A 20,393-nucleotide genomic window follows, 5' to 3' on the forward strand; every position below is an offset into this window, starting at 1 on the left:
GAGACACTTTACATTTATTAATTCAGTGTTGGCAGAATCATTTCCCAGGGGTCCAGTACGAGGCTCCTTTTCTCAGAAGGAAAGATTACCTGTAGAATTATAACCTTAGATTCACTTGCACTGCCATTAATAATATTGTAGTTATCCACAAAGCTTAGCAATACACAGATCAAGGTATTTGGTCTTACTGCCAATATCCAGTGCCCGGGCTCATGGACAGCTCCCAAAATAACACCGTATTTTGTTGGATCACACTAAAAAACAAGAGCAATAAACGTTTAAGAAATCACTTAATACTATACATAAAATTACTACCAACTTAAAAAAGCCTGACAAGTGAAAGTACATAATTAAAAATAATTATGTTGACATAAAAATCGGCTATTCTGCAAATAACTGCATTGTTTATTCTCATTATATTTTTATTTAGTTTAATAAGCATTTCAATAGAAACATTCCACACAGTCACCTTGTATTTTTTCAATAAACAGATAAGTAATTGTACAAACAAATTTGTGGGAGAATTTTTATTTATCTGTTACGTGTTGCTCCTCTCTGCTCCTTCACTGGGCCGTAACAAAAATTAACTAAAATATAGGTGTCATCCCTGTCCCAAAACAGAAGAAAAATGTATTTCTTCAAAACAAAAATAGGCGCCCATCTCATACAAAACAATCGCGTACTTATGCATGCAATCAACACATTACCTTTTAATATCGATACAATAATAATAATAATAATAATAATAATAATAATAAAGAGGAAAAAAGGAATTCTACTACAAGCATTGTCTCTCTTTACAGTTTACCTTTTAATACTGATAGAATAATAATAATAATAGTAACAACCGAAAAGAGAAAAAGAGAAAAGCCAACAACAAAGTGTTGTGTGTATCTCGACTAGCTTTGAAACAACAATTGAAAAGGAACGGGACGCTAACACCTCTGCGTCCTCTCAACACACACAGCTGTGCTCTCTCAGTCTTGTACGGTTGCGACTTTTAAATGATGCAAGCGTGCAGAAGCAGCCAATCCACTTCTCCAGTCAATTATGAGCAGGAACCTGGAGTAACGGAGAGAGAGAGCAATTGGACAGAGAGAAGAGAGACAATGCACAAAAGCCACAATTTAACACCATAATTTTTAAAATAGAAATTAAAGTACAAATGTAAAAACAAAGTATTAGAAAATGAATAAATAAAATAAATGCCAGTTAATATTGTAAAAGCTGTAGTGTTCATATTAAAACTTTCAAAATATTTTTAGTGTATTTACTTATTTTTAAAATACACAGTACATTTGGAGAACATCAAAGTCTTTCTGTGGGAAAGAATTTCCCTTAGGCTATATATATACATATGTATGTATGTTTGTTGATGTAAAGAAATCTGTTTTGAACGGTTCATTCGGCGCACGCGACCAGACTGTGTTGACGCACTCATACAATGTGCACGGGCCCTTTAAACCTGTACGCTGTTTGCGTGCCCAATCCTCCTGTGTGATACAGTTCAAGCCAAACAGTGACAACAGCGCCTACTAGGGTCACAGAATTTGGTGTAACACCAGCTGACAGCAAAAATGTATTTTGCCTATGTCACAAGTTGAGGTCAATCCAGCCCTGTATTTGATACTGATTTTGTTGCCAAATTGGTTTGGAACAGCTGTTGAATGAACAATTAAACTGAACATGCCTGTCTGTCTGCTCGACTGACAGTTTTATTGATCAGCATCAATTTTTTTAATAGCTTGGATGTAGTAAACTACTTTTGCCATGTTGCTGTATCTTAGCTTGCTACATTTCCCAGGGCTGTAGCTTTAGTGTAGTTAAGCTTCATTTAAAGAAGAGTAACTGTTAGCTTAGCTCACTACATTTTCCAAGCTTGCCCAACACTGCCCATTCACAATCATTCTGTTAGCACTTGAAGGGGCACCACCAGTGAAAACACACAGAGACAATGATAGCTTTAGCAATTAGCCTTACAGAGTGCTAAGAAGCTCTTTCAGAAAGGCAATCTGGAAAACAAACGTGTGATACTTACTTTGTCTGGAGCTGACCTTCATGCACGAAGCGTTTGTATTAATTCCTAAACATTTAGGGGATGTTACCAATTTTTTCTGGGATATTTCCTTCGAAAATGAAATTTAACCAAAGTGTCCTCAGCTCAGATTAGGGAAGATTATGGCAACTCCTATATGTTCATTAGTGCATCCCAAAACACAACTCTAAAGCCTCTTTGTTTCTGACATTGTATATATCTCCAGAAATGGCGGACCGCAGCTTCTCACTCAGGGCTGTGTTTATGCTAATAGGGCAGAGAGCGTCACAAATGGCGGACTTTTCCCTCGTTGACATGAACAGAGGGAGAATCTGAAACAGCTCGTTATGGGTTTTATAAAAGAAATTAGTTGATGGATTTTAACAACAATCTTTTAACTGTGTTCAAACAGCTTATAAAAGTGATTTTTGCATAATAGGTCCCCTTTAAGATTTTGTTTTTTGTTTTTAAATCTCTTAATAATTTAGCACCTAATTATCTTTCTGACTTGATCAAGCTGTATGTCTGCTAAGAGCACTTAGGTCTGCTGACCATTTGCTTCTAGTTGTCCCTCGGTAAAGTTGAAGATAGGTGCGATATGTCGATGTTTGATCGTGGACGATAAAAATGTCTCCACTATCTGCTTTTGAAGAAATATCGCAGTATCGTGCTACAGCGCACATTCTATCAGCTGCAGTTCTTATTCCTCCGTCTCAATATACTGTACATTATTCGGATCTGCTTTAAAGCCTTGCCGGTTAAATGTTTTAATCACGTCGGTCTGACGTGCGCTTTTTCTGAGCCCGTACACCAAGCGCGTGCTAAAGCCTGTCAAAAGCGCCTGATTACTGAACTAAGTTATCTTGTGCACTAATACTGTCAAAACACACAAGGTTTATGTATAGACTCCGTTGCTTATGTCTAAAATGAGTAAGTAAACAGCTGAGAGAAAACGGATGCGTGCCTCTGTATATTAGATGCGTGCATGTCTTAAAGGGACAGTACTGAACATGCTGCCGACTGTCATTAAAGGGATAGTTCACCTTAAAATTAAATTTCTGTCATTATTTACTAACTCGCATGTTGTCCCAAACCTGTATTAATTTTTTTCTTGTGCTGAACACAAAAGAAGATATTTTGAAGAATGTTAATTATTCCTTCAATGTTAATAAAACACCAAAACACAAAGAGAAAAATCACTCATTACTCTTGACTCATTACTTCTTGTGCTGAACACAAAAGAAGATATTTTGAAGAATGTTAATTATTCCTTCAATGTTAATAAAACACCAAAACACAAAGAGAAAAATCACTCATTACTCTTGACTGAAAAACGTTAATACAGTTGATTTAATAGGAATCAATCTATATAGTGTTTTATTTTTATATTTGTTGATTCAATTTCTCGAATGCTCCTGCTAAATACACCTATTGTACCTGAAAATAAAACACTGTTTTGTTTGTATAGTATGTGTATTTGTAATGTGTATCTTTGTTCTCATTTTTTAATAACAAAGATAAAATAATGACAAATAACGACTTTGCCCTAAATATCCGCCATTCTTTTTTATATTTTTGTTACCTTGAAAGGCTTTGTCTTTATAATAAGGAAATTAGTTTGGCTGTAATGCTCAGACAACTTGCAAAATAGTAAAACCAACATGACAAAGAATCGTGATAAAATCGTGAATCGTGATTTTTCTTAAAAATATTGTGATATTATATTTTGCCATATCGCCCTAATAATAACCAATTCTCCAAATGTTCCTCAAATTCAAGAACTTATTGGAGTACGGTGAAAGAACTAGAAAATAAACATCTGTTATTGGGACCTGTTTCACATAAGAATGAAAATATTGTTGTTACAGACAAAGCAAAAGTAGCAGATCTTTTAAATAAGCATTTTGTCAGAGCAAGTAATTTATTTAAGAATCATGTTCCTAGACAATATATTAATAAAACGAGACACATAAGAAACATTCAAACTATTTTACCTTTTAGCTTTTCTCTACAACCGTTAATAAGTCACAGGTCTGGCATGAATTACATAAAAATAAATTACGTATTTTCATCATAACTCAAAAAAGCCTGCTGGTCTAGATACCTTAGATCCTTTCTTTTTTAAAATAGGTGCACCAATTATATCCGAACCCTTCACATATATTTTTTTATGTATCTATAACTGCAGCTGAAATACCTAAAATATGGAAAGTAGCCATTGTATCTCCTGTCTATAAGAGTGGTGATAAAACTGATCCAAATTCAGTTTTGCCTTGTGTTGCAAAAGTGATGGGAAAATGTATTAATAAGCAATTGGTAGGGTTCCTTAATACAAATAACATCTTATCTCAAGTCCAATCTGGTTTTAGTTCTTCATTTATTTTTACTACAGCAGCTGTAAAAGTTATGAATGATATCTACAGTAGATACATTAGAAACATTAGAAACACAACAATTTTGTGCAGCTATTTTTATTGAACTTGCTAAGCTTTTGATACAGTTGATCATTCTATTTTGTTATCCAGATTACGTAGCATTGGTATGTGTAATTTAACCCCATCTTGGTTTTCTAACCTTTTATTCAACAGAACCCAATATGTAAAGATTGACCAACAATTATCCGAACCATTAACTATTAATAAAGGGGTCCCTCAGGGCTCTGTGTTAGCCAACGCATCAACCCTGTTTTCAATTTATATTAATAATATTTCTCAGGTTATCTGTAGTCAGCAAATGTCACGATATGCTGTTGCATGAAGGACACAGGAGGCACGAGGAAACGTTTAACAGTCTTTAATCAAGGAAACACTGGGAAATCCACAACAGGAGCTTGAGCAACACACGTAGAAACAAGTAGACCCGACAAACACAAACTGAACAGACTGGGGCTTATAAACACAGGATAACGAGGGACAGTCAGGTGCGGGGAATCCTCTTCCATCCTGGAGGGGGCCGACAAACAGAGACCAGGCTGACGAAAGAGGGAGGAGCCAAGGAGGAGACAGGAGTAGCCCGGAGCAGGAGGAGCACAGCTGGACCCAGGCCATAGCCATAATTACGGCCCACAGTGGAGCCGATGGAGGGAGGAGCCATGGAGGAGAAATGGCCGCCAACTCCAAGGGGTCAAACAACGTAGGCGGAGCAGGTGGCGGAGGAGCCCAAGAGGGAGACGGAGAGCCAATGAGCTAGGGGGATGCCGAGGATCCGAGGGGCCAGGGTGGAGCCGGAGCGACTGAGAACCAAGGTGGAGCTGGCGAGAGGAACATGCCCAATGGAGCCGGTGGGACGGAGCAACGAGGTGCAGCCAGAGGAGTGGAGTCCTGAGGTGATGGCGAGTCGATTCCGAGGTGGGGTTTCTGGGTCTATGGGCCAAAGCAAAGTCCGGGCTTCAGAGGCTGGAGATGGAGGTGAGGAATACTCGGACTATGGCAATGCTGGAGGACGGCAGTCCCGCGGAGCTCGCACCGCATTGATGGTGGGCTGAGGGAGAGCAGAGGGGCTGACAGACGACAGCGGAGGAAGAGGAGGAGGAGGAGGAAGGAGCGGATGGGAGGGTGGGCATTCATGAACCTCCGGGCTTTCAGGGCTAAACTCTGGATCGGGAGCCCCCTCTGGGCTGAACAAGGGAACCGGAGCCCTCTCCGGGCAGGACGTGGGAACCGCAGCCCACTCAACAGGGGTAACAGAGGGCTCTGAAGAATGAGGGAGTAGAGGGAGCAGGTCAGCCTCCCAGTCTATCAGGTATTTTTCCGCCTCTCCTCTACCCAGGTCCATCATAAGCTCACCCTCAGCCTCGGTGCGGTGGGCGGAGCTCCTCTCCACGCTCACACTGTCCGCAGCTTTCTCCCTCGCGATGGTTGTTGCAGCCGGGTCACGCACCTGGTCTGACGGATTGGGCTCTACTTCCGGGGCGATCCTCCACTCAGTCGCTCGGAATTGTGCTGGCTCATTGATCGTGGCGGTAATAGGCTCTCCATCATCTTGGGCTCGGGCTGATGCTCCGCACCGCAGGGAGATGGTGGGCTGGGCACTGGGTCTGGCGAGATCATCCTCGGGAGAGACGGTAAGAGGCGAATATACAGGTGCTGGTCATATAATTAGAATATCATCAAAAAGTTTATTTATTTCACTAATTCCATTCAAAAAGTGAAACTTGTATATTATATTCATTCATTACACACAGACTGATATATTTCAAATGTTTATTTCTTTTATTTTGATGATTAGAGCTTACAGCTCATGAAAGTCAAAAATCTCAAAATATTAGAATATTACTTAAGACCAATACAAAGAAAGGATTTTTAGAAATCTTGGCCAACTGAAAAGTATGAAAATGAAAAGTATGAGCATGTACAGCACTCAATACTTAGTTGGGGCTCCTTTTGCCTGAATTACTGCAGCAATGCAGCGTGGCATGGAGTCCATCAGTCTGTGGCACTGCTCAGGTGTTATGAGAGCCCAGGTTGCTCTCATAGTGGCCTTCAGCTCATCTGCATTGTTGGGTCTGGTGTCTCTCATCTTCCTCTTGACAATACCCCACAGATTCTCTATGGGGTTCAGGTCAGGCGAGTGTGCTGGCCAGTCAAGCACAGTAACACTATGGTCATTGAACCAGCTTTTGGTACCTTTGGCAGTGTGGGCAGGTGCCAAGTCCTGCTGGAAAATGAAATCAGCATCTCCATAAAGCTTGTCAGCAGAAGGAAGCATGAAGTGCTCTAAGATTTCCTGGTAGATGGCTGCGTTGACTGTGGACATCAGAAAACACAGTGGACCAACATTCTGCACTCTCTCGAATACTGTCATCATAAATCAGATACGCAGCTTAGACAGCAAGATTCAGTGAGCTCGTGCTAGATTGAAATCATCCGTTTCGGTGATGGGGAATGTTTGGTGCTCGTTTTCTGTATGTTTTAATCCCAAAATACATAACCATTTTGTTTTTCATGCTACTAAAATAACCAGTGTGAAGACTGTCATGAATATTACGTGTTGTTTCCCCCACACAAAAAAGTAACTGACATTAATCGTCATTATCACATCAACTTGTATAAAATTTAAGGACATAAAAAGACTTAAATGGTACAAGAAAAGACTTTGTTATCATTTCAAGAGGTCTAAAACTTGACAAGAATCATGATATGGCTTAATGTGACGATTAAACTTCATAAGGGTATGATTTCATTAAATAAACAAAGTCAAAATGCGTCGCGGGTGTTTTGGTATGAAAGTATCTCTGATGGGAACTGCCTGCCCTCAGAAAAGCTTTGATGGCATTTTCATTTCATCTTGCCAGTCATTTTATGGTACCAGTCATTAATATGTTACCATAGACATTGCCCTACCCCGCTCATACAGTATTCATTTTTTTTGTGCAGGTCTTTGTCGTGGAGATTCTGACTTAATCAAAGTAATAAAATAATTGTGAAGACTGAGAATGAAAAACCAAACATTTACACTTAGTCATTTTGCAGACGCTTTTATCCAAAGCGACTCACAATTGGGGAATACATAAAGCGATTCATCTTGAAGAGGCAATCAGACAGAGGAAGTGCTTGTAACACCAAGTCTCAGGCATTGTTTAAATAAGTACAAGCTAGCAAGGGAAGGAATAAATAAAGAGAGAGAATTATATATATATTTTTTTACGTTTAGGATGAAGTCAAGTGCTGTCGAAAGAGATGAGTTTTCAGTTATTGCTTGAAGATTGACAGGGATCCAGCACTCCGGATAGGGGTGGGAAGATCATTCCTCAAGCCAGGAATGGTGAACGAGAATGTTCTGGAGAGTGATTTTGAGCCTCTCTGTGATGGTACCACGAGGCGTCGCTCACTAGCAGATCTCAGACTTCTGGAGGGGATGTAGATTCTTAATAGTGAGTGCATGTAGGCGGGTGCTGAGCCTGTGGTTGTTCTATAAGCAAGCATCAGTGTCTTGAACTTGATGCGAGCTGCGACTGGTAGCCAATGCAATGAGATAAAGAGGGGTTTGTCTTTGTCTTGCTTTAATTCTCTGCAGAGAATGATCAATCCATTCACAGAGGAAAAATAGCTGTGAGCAGAGTGATTCCCCACTCTCCCAGGACCTGTTGTTTATACCATCCAAGAAGATACATTGTTGAAAACAGATAAGACCTTAGCCAATCATGTTACTCTGTGCACATCACCCCATAACACATGCACAGCACATGTACATCATCATTATATGTTTAGTTATTAGTTAATGATTAACACACACACACACACACATATATATATATATATATATATATATATATATATATATATATATATATAAAATGAGATTAGTACAATTAATGAAAAAAAAATTAAAATTAAAATTCCCATAACATCTTAAAAGCCTCACATTTTATTTTAAAAATCCTGTAAATTATTTCTTTATAAAAATGTTGTAATTTATATTCTGTATGTTGGCTATTTATATGAGGCAATGCAATCAGAGCAGAGAGTGCCTTTCTGAAGATTCCGTTTCACTCACTCAATATGCACAGCACCGCTTGCTCAAACCAAAATGCCCTTTGGTAATTTGCTAGTTCGAGAATCTGTGGAATAGGCTAATCAATAGTTTGTCTAAGCTAATGTTTCTAAAAGCAAATTCTAAAATCTTGTAAAGATTGACAGACATTTTAACAGACCACATTTCCCCGCAGTTTTGGTCTATAGGTGCATCTCAATAAATTAGAATGTCGTGGAAAAGTTCATTTATTTCAGTAATTCAACTCAAATTGTGAAACTCGTGTATTAAATAAATGCAATGCACACAGACTGAAGTAGTTTAAGTCTTTGGTTCTTTTAATTGTGATGATTTTGACTCACATTTAACAAAAATCCACCAATTCACTATCAAAACAAATTAGAATACTTCATAAGACCAATAATAAAAAAAACATTTTTAGTGAATTGTTGGCCTTCTGGAAAGTATGTTCATTTACTGTACATGTACTCAATACTTGGTAGGGGCTCCTTTTGCTTTAATTACTGCCTCAATTCGGCGTGGCATGGAGGTGATCAGTTTGTGGCACTGCTGAGGTGGTATGGAAGCCCAGGTTTCTTTGACAGTGGCCTTCAGCTCATCTGCATTTTTTGGTCTCTTGTTTCTCATTTTCCTCTTGACAATACTCCATAGATTCTCTATGGGGTTCAGGTCTGGTGAGTTTGCTGGCCAGTCAAGCACACCAACACCATGGTCATTTAACCAACTTTTGGTGCTTTTGGCAGTGTGGGCAGGTGCCAAATCCTGCTGGAAAATGAAATCAGCATCTTTAAAAAGCTGGTCAGCAGAAGGAAGCATGAAGTGCTCCAAAATTTCTTGGTAAACGGGTGCAGTGACTTTGGTTTTCAAAAACACAATGGACCAACACCAGCAGATGACATTGCACCCAAATCATCACAGACTGTGGAAACTTAACACTGGACTTCAAGCAACTTGGGCTATGAGCTTCTCCACCTTCCTCCAGACTCTAGGACCTTGGTTTCCAAATGAAATACAAAACTTGCTCTCATCTGAAAAGAGGACTTTGGACCACTGGGCAACAGTCCAGTTCTTCTTCTCCTTAGCCCAGGTAAGACGCCTGACGTTGTCTGTGGTTCAGGAGTGGCTTAACAAGAGGAATACGACAACTGTAGCCAAATTCCTTGACGTCTGTGTGTGGTGGCTCTTGATGCCTTGACCCCAGCCTCAGTCCATTCCTTGTGAAGTTCACCCAAATTCTTGAATGGATTTTGCTTGACAATCCTCATAAGGCTGCAGTTCTCTCGGTTGGTTGTGCATCTTTTTCTTCCACACTTTTTCCTTCCACTCAACTTTCTGTTAACATGCTTGGATACAGCACTTGTCCATGCTTGATCTAAGCGGGGTTTGGTTTACCGGTGAGCATGAGCGGAACATTAGCAGAGCGTTTTGCTTTGGCCGTGAGCGACTCAGCGGAGCATACGCCCACAAAGCGGAATATTGAACTGAGCGTCACACCGCTCCACTTCGCTCACATGCTCTGAATGCAATCCAGACCGATGGTTTTTAATAACAATAACATCTGATTTAAAGTGAAGAACGTGAAATATGTATGGAAACATGTATTTTACCACAGTTGTAAAGTGCTGGAAAAGCTTGAAAATGCACCTTGAAAGTGCTTCAAAAGTGCTTGAATTTTACTTTGAAGAAGGTGTAAGAAACCTGCCTATTACAATGATTCTAATTCTTATTTTTGCATGATGACCTGATGAATGGATGGTTAATTTTTAACAGCAGTTTAATTGACGTTAGAGCTGATCTGTGCATCACTGCACACGTCTGCGGCTCTGCAGCCACTGGAGCTGATCGCAGCCACTCAGTCAATGCCTGTGCGGCACGTTTATGAAGCATCCCAGAATCTCGTGGTCTTGTGAATCCAGTTGCTCCGCTCCTGGTGTGATTTGGCACTGAGTGGAGGACAGAACAAAACCTTGTCGTAGCTGTAAGATGGTAATGGTACAGTACACTGATAATAGGCTGCTTTAAATGAACATTTAATTATAAAACAAAAGTCTTCTTTGGCCAAATTAGCCTACACTTTCTTAATAGCATAAACACAGGCTCAAACACCAGAATATACACAACACAGAATTTGTGAAAAAAATATTATTCATTATTATTGTTATTATTATTTATTCATTTTAGTTGTTTACATTTGAAAAAGCTGTGCTTCCTGCATAAACCTGCTCCTGTTGGACTGGCATTAGCTTGCTTGCCCTACACAGTTACCTTGTTTATTTTCTTAATTCAAGTTATATATATATATATATATATATATATATATATATATAGTTCTATTTGTGTTTTAAAGTTATTTATAATAAGTGAAGTGAAGTTTACTGTTGAGTAGGGTGACCATATTTTGATTACCGAAAACCAGGACACTCGGCCCAGCAATGAGATACTCAAATCTCGAAGTTTACTCAAAGATGCCTTATTAATTTTAATACATTTAAAGTATGCCTCCTCTATATGGATAGAAAATTGTTATATTACAAAATACTATCTATAACCAAAGACACAAATTCAGATAGGCTTCTCAAAGGTTACTCAACAACATGTTTTATTATGACAGGTTTCAAAAATATAGTAATAGAAATAATGTCTTTTCTGTATTAGAAAAATAAATAAGTAAATAATAAATAACTAAAAAATACCTCCAAACTGAACAAAAATAGCTCTCACAAACTTACTTCAACAGAGTGGGGCGCTAAAACACCATTCACAATGGCTTCGGTCTTAGTGCGGGCACTATTAAACTCTTTGGCGGTGTCAGAATTTAGGAATGCCTTTTTTAGCAATGCACTAGTGCAATCCATGGACCTGTAGCTGTTGTGGTATTTCACTGTATGAAATGACAATGCACCCTCTGCTGCATTCACAGCATCCTCAGATTTCCCGGGTCTCACAAAGAATTCCGTCAACTTTGTTGAACTACTCTCACCTCGCACAGCTTTTTATGTTTTTTGGTTTCCATGTGAGCTTTGAGATCTGTGGCACCCCCACTGGACACCGAAACATATGTGCCAGGTTTGCACACGGTGCATGCAGCCTCCCACTTGTCCCGACCAGGAGAGTAAGTGGGGAATTTCTTTCTCATTGGTAAATGTGCATTTGCGCTTCGGCATGTTGCAGGCAGAAGTGCTCGGACGACTATCTGCTCGCTTGTTGTGAGTGTAAAGAGAGCCGCCCACACGGCAGCCTCTGCAGGTGCAGAGTGCCCTAGTGCCGGTCCTTTAATGGCCCAATGAAAAATAATGAAAACCAGGACATTTTCATCACTTTATAAAAAACAGCCAGGACGGCCAGGACAGGACGTGAAAACAGGACATTTGGTCACCCTACTGTTGAGTGCACTGATGTCAGACTCATTTTGTATAATAAAGTTTATTATTAAATTGTTAAATGCCCTACCTCCATTACATATCTTTGTCACATCATTATTATAAGTGTTTGATCACCACATTTGAGTGATCATTGCAAAAAAAAAAAAAGTTTGTTTTCTGTTTATGTAGGCTATATACTGTATTCTATATACAGTGTAATGTAATATGTAATTTAAGGTAAACAGGTCAATTTAGCTCAAAGGGAATCATTTATGATTTTATAGGGAATTTGAAAAGACTCACTGTTTCACGGCTGATCACTGAGTCGGCAGCGATTCACTGAACGAGCCGTATAACATCAACTCTGCACTGGATATTAAAATCCCAAATATAGTGAAAACACTATTAATAAGCATTGTGGTAGCAGCTGGCATATATAGTGAAAACACTATTAATAAGCATTGTGGTAGCAGCTGGCATGCAGGCCAGAGCACACTCAAAAAATGCAGAAAGTGATGACAAAAAGCATGGCTAAAAGTTAGAAGAGAAGAGAGAAATTTGATGATGTCCTGAGTTTTTAAACTAGGCTTTTAGACCCGTCCAAATGGGTGCCTTGACCAATTAGATATGATCTTAGCTCGTTTCTCCTCCCCATCATAAATCATGTATCAGTCACATGGTCCGAATTTTACACACTCTTGCAAAGTATAGTTTTGGATGTGATTTCTATAACAAGACTATGATGTATTTGACAAAGAATTGACCGAGAATTGATTTGTCTGATTTGGCCTGATCCTACATGCCCCCCTTGATTGGCGATGTGTCGAGTTGGAGATATCGGCAAGCACTGGATAAACAGGCAGAAGCAGCAGACACAAACACAGCAAACAACAAGACAACACCTCCATGACAGTTACTGTACTGGTGCAGTGCATCAGGTTATTCGGGTACAGGTGGTTATATTCAATTAGTCAATATAGTTTAGTAAATTGAATAGTTTTAGTTCAATTTTGGAAATTGTTGTTCTAATTTAGTTTAGTATGTTGATTCTTCGATCAAATTTTGTGATTAGATTTGTTTGTTTCTTCTAAGTTGTCTAAACTTAAGAATGTTCACCTTTAGTTTCTGGTGACATCATTTGTGGTAAAATGAAATTGACCTATCGTGCATGGAGCTCTCTGGCTTCCATTCGGTTTAGAGTGGCTTATGGATATTAGGTGTGGTGAGTCAATCCTAATATCAGACCTTTGACCCTTGAAGGGTGTCTAGGTTTTCACCTACTAAAGAAAGAGGGGAAGGAAAAGGATAGGTAAAGAAGAACAAAACAAAACAAAGCTGCTGTGGGTTTTCCTAGCATGGTTTGCAACTACTGTTGAGCTAGGATGTCATGTGCAGCTAGGGCAGTGATGTACCTTAACTTAGTGTCAGGTGTTCTAACTATGGTGAGAATAGCTGCATGTTCCTTCATGGTGGTGTATGTAACTTTATGTTACGCTACAATTTGGATATTCTACTTGTGGGAAGAATATGTTTGTTAAATGTGTTATCAGTAGATGTGGTTACCTCTGGATGTAGGTAATGTTGTGTGTGTTACTGGTGTAGTGTCTTTGTGGTCAGATCTGTTTCAGTCTGTGTTGTCTCCCCCCGTTTCAGGTATGTCAGTGAAGACTGGCTCTCTGCATCCTTGGCTTGGATGGGGGCGTGTCCATGATCTAATGGGGGTCAGTCCAGCAAGGCAGGAAGTTCTTTATCAGACAGTCGGAGGTAGTTTGGCCTGGCTGTGTGAAGCTGGGATGCAAACTTCGTCTCCTATGTTGCATTCCTCTTGTGCTGCCTTCTGGATGTGGCAGACTTTCTGACCTTCTGTGCTTTGGTGGTTGCTGTTGCACAGACAGGAATGTGGTTCTTGGAGTTGGAGTTAATTTAACAGATTGTTAGTGAGTGATGGATGACTGAGGTGATTTTGTCTGGTACCTCAGAGTGTATCAACAGTTGGCCGTGAGGGACTTGCTCGTTCTGGGTGGTTATTGAACAGGTGCTTTTCATCTCTGATATGGTGGTGTACCATGTGATCGCCGGCCTTTCGTTCTGTCGCTGGTCACAGCGAGCATGACTTAATTGTGTAGTCATCCATGTTCAGCTTATCTTGAAGGAACTTGTTTAGTTGTCTCATGACTTGTTCCATGTCTTCTGATGATAAGTTGTATTGTTCTTGTGCATACTCAGCACTGTGCGTGTCTGAGTGGTGCTGAGGTGAGTTTTGTTGTCGCTTACCCACACGAGTTGCTCTTGGATGAGTCAGGCGGTTACTTTTGAATGTCTGGTTAGGTTTCCAGTTGTTCTTATCTTTTGGGTTTCTTGAGAAGTGTCGCTGGTCCCATGGATTTTTCCAGCGGTTGGGCTGATTGCTGTCGTGGACATGGGGGTCACGTTCTCTGTGCTCTTGATGGAGGACTCTGGTGTTGTGATGCAACTGGGTGTCGTCCAGTGCAAGGCTAGAGTCTTTGTTGACAGAGTTCAAGAGTGTGGATGATTTGTTACCTTTCTTTGAGGCCATCTTATGCTTGTTGTAGGCCTTCTGTGTTAGGTCATGCAACTATTGGATGGTCATGGAGCATGGACAGGCCATGATGCCTAGATGGTGGCTGACTCCAGGGTGCAGATTTTTAGGAAGAGGCTTTTGAAGTTCACATCCTCTTCAAGGTCAGGTTCGTTGTGTGCACCAAAGTAGGCTTGTCGAAGTCGGTTGTAGTAAGCTTGTGGAACGCCTCTTGTCGACCTTGTTTGGTTTCTAAGGCAGTTAACAGTCCATTTTTTGAGTCAGGGTCAGTAAACTCTTTAATCAGGACCTCACGAAGTAGCTGGTAGTCTGACTTTGTTCAACTGGGCTGTCGATCTAGGAAGTTTTGTACCTCGTAACTGGATGTGGCTCTAAAGAGGTATAACCTGTCTCTGTCAGTCACATGAGGTCTCATTTCTAGATAGAAGTCGATATCTTGAAGATGAGCCTCGATGGTGTGGCCCTCTGTGGAGTTTGGGGTTGAACTTGCTGATGTTTTTCGACAGCTTGTTGAGGTCGTTGATGGTCATCCCATGTGCAGCTCCAAGGTCTGCTTGGATGGGAGGAGTTCTGTGGCGAAGGCAGGTGAGGTTTTGGGTTGTGGCCCTTCGCTTCTTTCGTTGTGTACCAGTTCTTGGACGTAGGACTCTGTTCTGCTCAGCAGAGGTGAGGCTGACAGATGTTTCTCTTGCCTTGGCTCTTGTTTCTGCTCATAAGCATGTTTAAGTTCTTTTCTGACCATGTAGAGCTCATAGTTGGTATCGTCTAGTTGTTGGGTCAGATTGTCTGTTTCAGTTCCATACCTTTCAAGGTGGTCTTTCAAGGCACCGATTTCAGCATTCTTGTCGCTGATGTCATTCTTGGCTTTCTCTAGTAGCTGTTCGGCATACTAGAGTCTGTTTACCAGGTCTTTCTGGGCAGTGTTTGCATGTTGTTGTTCGAGCTGAGCTGCTGAGCTGCTGTCAGGACTGTTTGGAGCTCCTTAACTTGTTCCGTTGTTTCCTGCTCCCTCTCATTGGGTGCTTTGAGTTAATCTTGAACTTTCACTTCCAGCTTGTCTATGTGGCGTTGAGCACGTATCAGCTCCTCTTGAAGATGGGTGATGTGCTTGTCGCTCCATTTCAGCTGGGTTGTGAAGGCATAGCTTAGGGAGCTGGTGATTTTGACTAGCTCCTTATGGTTGTTGTTGAATCTTCTCAGAATTAGGATTATTATTAAAAATAATAACAGTTCAAATGTCTTGGGGGAGAGGCTGTGTGTCGTGCCTCTCAGCCAAGTGTTCACATCTTCCCCTTGGGCAAAGGGGTCTGCAGTCTGCGGTATATTGGCACGCTGGGGAGAAGAGAGACTGACAACTAAGTGTAGTGTCAGTGATAGTGAACCACGAGTGTAGTGTGGTGATGACTGTGTTGGTCTCAGGATATCTAGGTAGAATAGAGATGTGAGGACTTTGTCACTCTAATGAGGAAGAGGGAAAAGAGAGAAAAAGGTGAAAAACAAATTCAATTAAAAGAAACAGTTCCTTTTTTTCAAAATGAGGAATACTCTTTTTTTCAATTAAATGTTATCATCAAGGAGGCAAACAATATTATTAAATCTGTTTTACACAAACGAATATAATAATAATTCTGATGTCTTTCTTAGGCTGCACGATTATGACAAAAATACTAATTGTCGATTATTCCCTTGAGATTGTAATTGCATTATTATTAATAACGATTATTTTGAACAGATTTATGCCATTGTTTGAAGGTGCATGCCATATTTTTATATAATATATATGGCTGAAAACACTCTTCCTGAACTTTTATTGCTTTTCTATAGCATTGAGCCTCAAATGTCAACTATATTATATTAATAATATAATAATACTCAATATGAATATCTTACTTTTCTGCCACCGTACCATTGTTACACTGTAAAAGTGATAAGTTGATTTAACTTAAAAAAATTGAGGAAACCCGTTGCCTTAAAATTAAGCAAATAATAATAATTAAAAACTTGACAATTCACTTAACTCATTTTTTTTTTATTATTATTTACTTAATAATTTTAAAGCAACAGCCAGTAGTGTAACTACAGTAAAACTATGGTAAATGTGATTTGTGGATTGAAACATCTTCTAACTGAATCGTTGTTGCACTGTTTCTGCTGCTTTCTGCATCAGTGTTGATGAAAATAAAAGCTCCGATTTATTTGGCTTTAAACTAGTTTAAATGAAAGAGACGTGATTTGTACTGGAGAACTCTTGCGCTGAACTCGAGCGCTTCTTACTGGATTTCACAGCGTTGTTTAGTGCGTGATCGCGACTGGTCACTGTAATAAACGCATGCGCTCTAAGCTCGCGCTGCGCTGTTTTCTTTTGAGGCGATAAAAGGACAGTGTGGCACGCAGTTCAAATGTGTACCGCTATTTTGTTCCGCGTTTGGCGTTTAACATATCTATCATGCACAACAGTGTTACAACGACTATCAGTTAGACAAAATGTCTTTTATCCTGTGTGTTTGAGTTTGTTAAACCCCACGCTGCAAACACATCTTAAGCACACAGAATAATGCAAGTGGGCATTTTTAATTATTTATTTTTGTAATCGCGACTTTGAACAATTATGTAATCGTGGCATCCATAATTGTAATCGCGATTAGAAATTCGATTAATTGTGCAGCCCTACCGTACACCTTACAGTTGGACCGCTCACCAGGGAGGCTGCGAAGGCAACAGTTGCTCAAAACCTATCTCTATTAAATTAATGTCAGCGTTTGGATGAGATGTTAAAATTTGGATTGCGTTTTCAAATGTGGGGAGGCTAGGAAGAACGAAAGAGGGTTTGATTTACAATCACATTCGTAAAGATGATTAGTCTTTTTTGACAAGATTGCGTATCTCATTCACTTAGAATTGATTGATCGGGTCGGGTCCACTAGCAAGCGGTTATGCCCGACTACGAGTAGAGCGTTGTTTTCAGGTTTTGACCAGGGATTGACTTGGCCATTGCATAACAGTTCACTTCTTTCCCTTCAAAAACTCTTTGGTTGCTTTTGCAGTATGCTTTGGGTCATTGTCCATCTGCACTGTGAAGCGCGTCAATGAGTTCTGAAGCATTTGGCTGAATATGAGCAGATAATATTGCCGAAACACTTCAGAATTCATCCTGCTGCTTCTGTCAGCAGTCACATCATCAATAAATACAAGAGAACCAGTTCCACTGGCAGCCCACGCCATGACACTACCACCACCATCTTCACTGATGAGGTGGTATGCTTAGGATCATGAGCAGTTCCTTTGGATCTCATCTTGACAGTTGACAGCAACAGATTCCAAATGCAAATAGCACACTTGAAATGAACTCTGGACCTTTTATCTGCTCATTGTAATTGGGATAATGAGGGAATAACACACACCTGGCCATGGAACAGCTGAGAAGCCAATTGTCCCATTACTTTTGGTCCCTTAACAAGTGGGAGGCACATTGCAAACTGTTGTAATTCCTACACCGTTCACCTGATTTGGATGTAAATACCCTCAAATTAAAGCTGACAGTCTGCAGTTAAAGCATATCTTGTTCGTTTCATTTGAAATCCATTGTGGGGTGTATAGAGCCAAAATGTTAGAATTGTGTCGATGTCCCAATATTTATGGACCTGACTGTATGTAAGCAGTAAGGCACGAGAGGCCGCACAACCCCTTCAGCCGTGATTTATTCATGATACAGCGTGGCCTCGAGTTACCACACAATAAAAATATTTTAATCTAAAATATATATTAATGTTTTCATTAAGTAATATCATTAACTGCCTTCCGCTGTAAAAAATAGTCTCTAACTGCAACAGAATGCTCCTATGTGCGTCATGTCATGGAGCTCAAATAAAAACAGGCCAGGAACAGTTCTCATGCTGCTCAGTGATACACAGAACGGTTGGGTGAAGCGGTCACAGTCATGCTGTATCGTGAATAAAACACAGCTGCTGACCAATCAGAATCGAGGAATGGAGCTAACCGTTTTATAAGAATATACTGTATATCAGAATGTGTTTGTGACACAGGTTTAGGTTTAGTGCAGGTTTGGATGATTTTATAGTCTTATATTAAAAATCACGTGTTTGTGTGTCTGATTTATGAATTCATTCATGATTCCTGATTCTGATGTGTTTTATCTCCATCAGATTCCCATCAGCTCACTCTGGATCTGAACACAGTGAATAAAAACCTCCGTCTGTCTGAGAACAACAGAGTGATTACTCACACTGGCAGAGTCCAGTCGTATCCTGATCATCCAGACAGATTTGATGTGTGCGAGCAGGTGTTGTGTAGAGAGAGTGTGTGTGGACGCTGTTACTGGGAGCTGGAGAGCAGTGGAGATTATGGTGTGTATATATCAGTGTCATACAAGAGCATCAGCAGGAAGGGACGGGGTGATGAGTGTGTGTTTGGATTTAATGATCAGTCCTGGAGTTTGTACTGCTCTCCCCCCAGATACTCATTCAGACACAATAAGATAGAGACTGATCTCCCTGTGAAGTCCATCAGCAGGAGAATAGGAGTGTTTGTGGATGAGAGTGCAGGAACTCTGTCCTTCTACAGCGTCTCTGACACAATGAGCCTCATCCACACGGTCCAGACCACATTCACTCAGCCGCTCTATCCTGGGTTTAGAGTTTATGGATCAGTGAAACTGTGTTGATGAAGAAGAAGAGACTGATTCTACCCATGATGCTTTGAGCTGCATGATAAATCAGTGGCAGTGAGATGTTATAGAGTCCCTTCATCACATTAATATTAACATAAATCAGAAATCCTCATCTAGACAGTAAATCAGTGAGTGATGATCTGTGTTTCTGGGCTTTTCTCAAACTCACATCAGTCATTTTATTATTACTATTAAACTCAGGCTTATATCTTATCATTCATGTGATTTTCTCTATTGTTTGTAATAAACACAATGTCAAATCATCTTGAGATTATATTTTATTTAATGATGAATGTGTGAAATGTCTGAATGCTGTATGAATTATGAATACAATTAATTGACTGAAATCAGCTTCAGGAGAGTTTCTGATGTTATCAAATATGACATTAATCACATTTAATCAACTATATTTATTTTAACTACAGTCAGGGCTGGACTGGGACAAAAAAAATCGGCCCTGGCATATTTTGGTCCATGCGGCCCACCACCACCACTTCTCTCTCTCTCTATTGTTTTGCGGTGCGAAATTCTATACACCTTCTACCTTATTTTATTTATTCTCAGGTAAGGTAAAGAAAGTCGAATCTGTCCTATCCAATAAGCATTTAAATTTCATACTCACAAAATAGGTCTCAGAAGACTTCTCCGTGGTCTGTTCTTGCTCAAGTCTATAAATCAGACTCTTCAGGCAGGCGAGCTGCTTAGTTATAATTAAATATAGTTTTATTGTATATAGGTTAAATACATTACAAATAAAATATAAAAACAGAAATAAAAACTAAGGTTTGCAAGCTCGTTTTTCTTGTCGTCTCTCTTGGCATCTTTCTTGGCAAGGCCGCTGGCACCGGAGAGCTGTCCCGCAGAATCAGCATCTGATTCTCTTCGTCGTACTTCAGTCCTTTATAGACTGCAGGTGGATTCCAATGTCTTGATGTCATGAGGTCTTTGGAATTCTGACTTTCCCTCAGAAGACTCCTATATAAAGTCCTCCATTTTCTCATTTTTCTTCTCCGGGACCTTCTTCTAAGATGTCTCCTTCGCTGCGTCCATAACACATCATTCAACGGTAACATTCCTTTCCTTAAAGTTCTGGCTAATACATATTTCTTTCCTGGCTATCTTCCTATTGATATATGCTATAACACTTTCTCAATAAATGCTTAATACAATACCATGTGTTGTGTCTTTCTTTATAAACTACTTTCAATAAAACAAATACAATAACATGTTGTGGTATATTTCTTGATAAACCATTTT

At 39.9% G+C, this 20,393-nt stretch overlaps 1 protein-coding gene across 1 annotated transcript in view; it reads left to right on the top strand.

The window, feature by feature from the left end:
• LOC131536662 (stonustoxin subunit alpha-like) overlaps nucleotides 1-19,327 on the top strand; it is a 34,710-nt gene extending 15,383 nt beyond the window's left edge. Inside the window, exon 3 of the mRNA XM_058769710.1 lies at nucleotides 18,613-19,327. Coding sequence (XP_058625693.1) covers nucleotides 18,613-19,130 — 518 coding nt within the window. The 3' untranslated portion in view covers nucleotides 19,131-19,327. The remainder of the gene's footprint in view (nucleotides 1-18,612) is intronic.
• The last annotated feature ends 1,066 nt before the right edge of the window (nucleotides 19,328-20,393 follow it).

The sequence above is a fragment of the Onychostoma macrolepis genome, chromosome 03 (assembly GCF_012432095.1).
Source record: "Onychostoma macrolepis isolate SWU-2019 chromosome 03, ASM1243209v1, whole genome shotgun sequence".
In the NCBI taxonomy this organism is placed as follows: domain Eukaryota; kingdom Metazoa; phylum Chordata; class Actinopteri; order Cypriniformes; family Cyprinidae; genus Onychostoma; species Onychostoma macrolepis.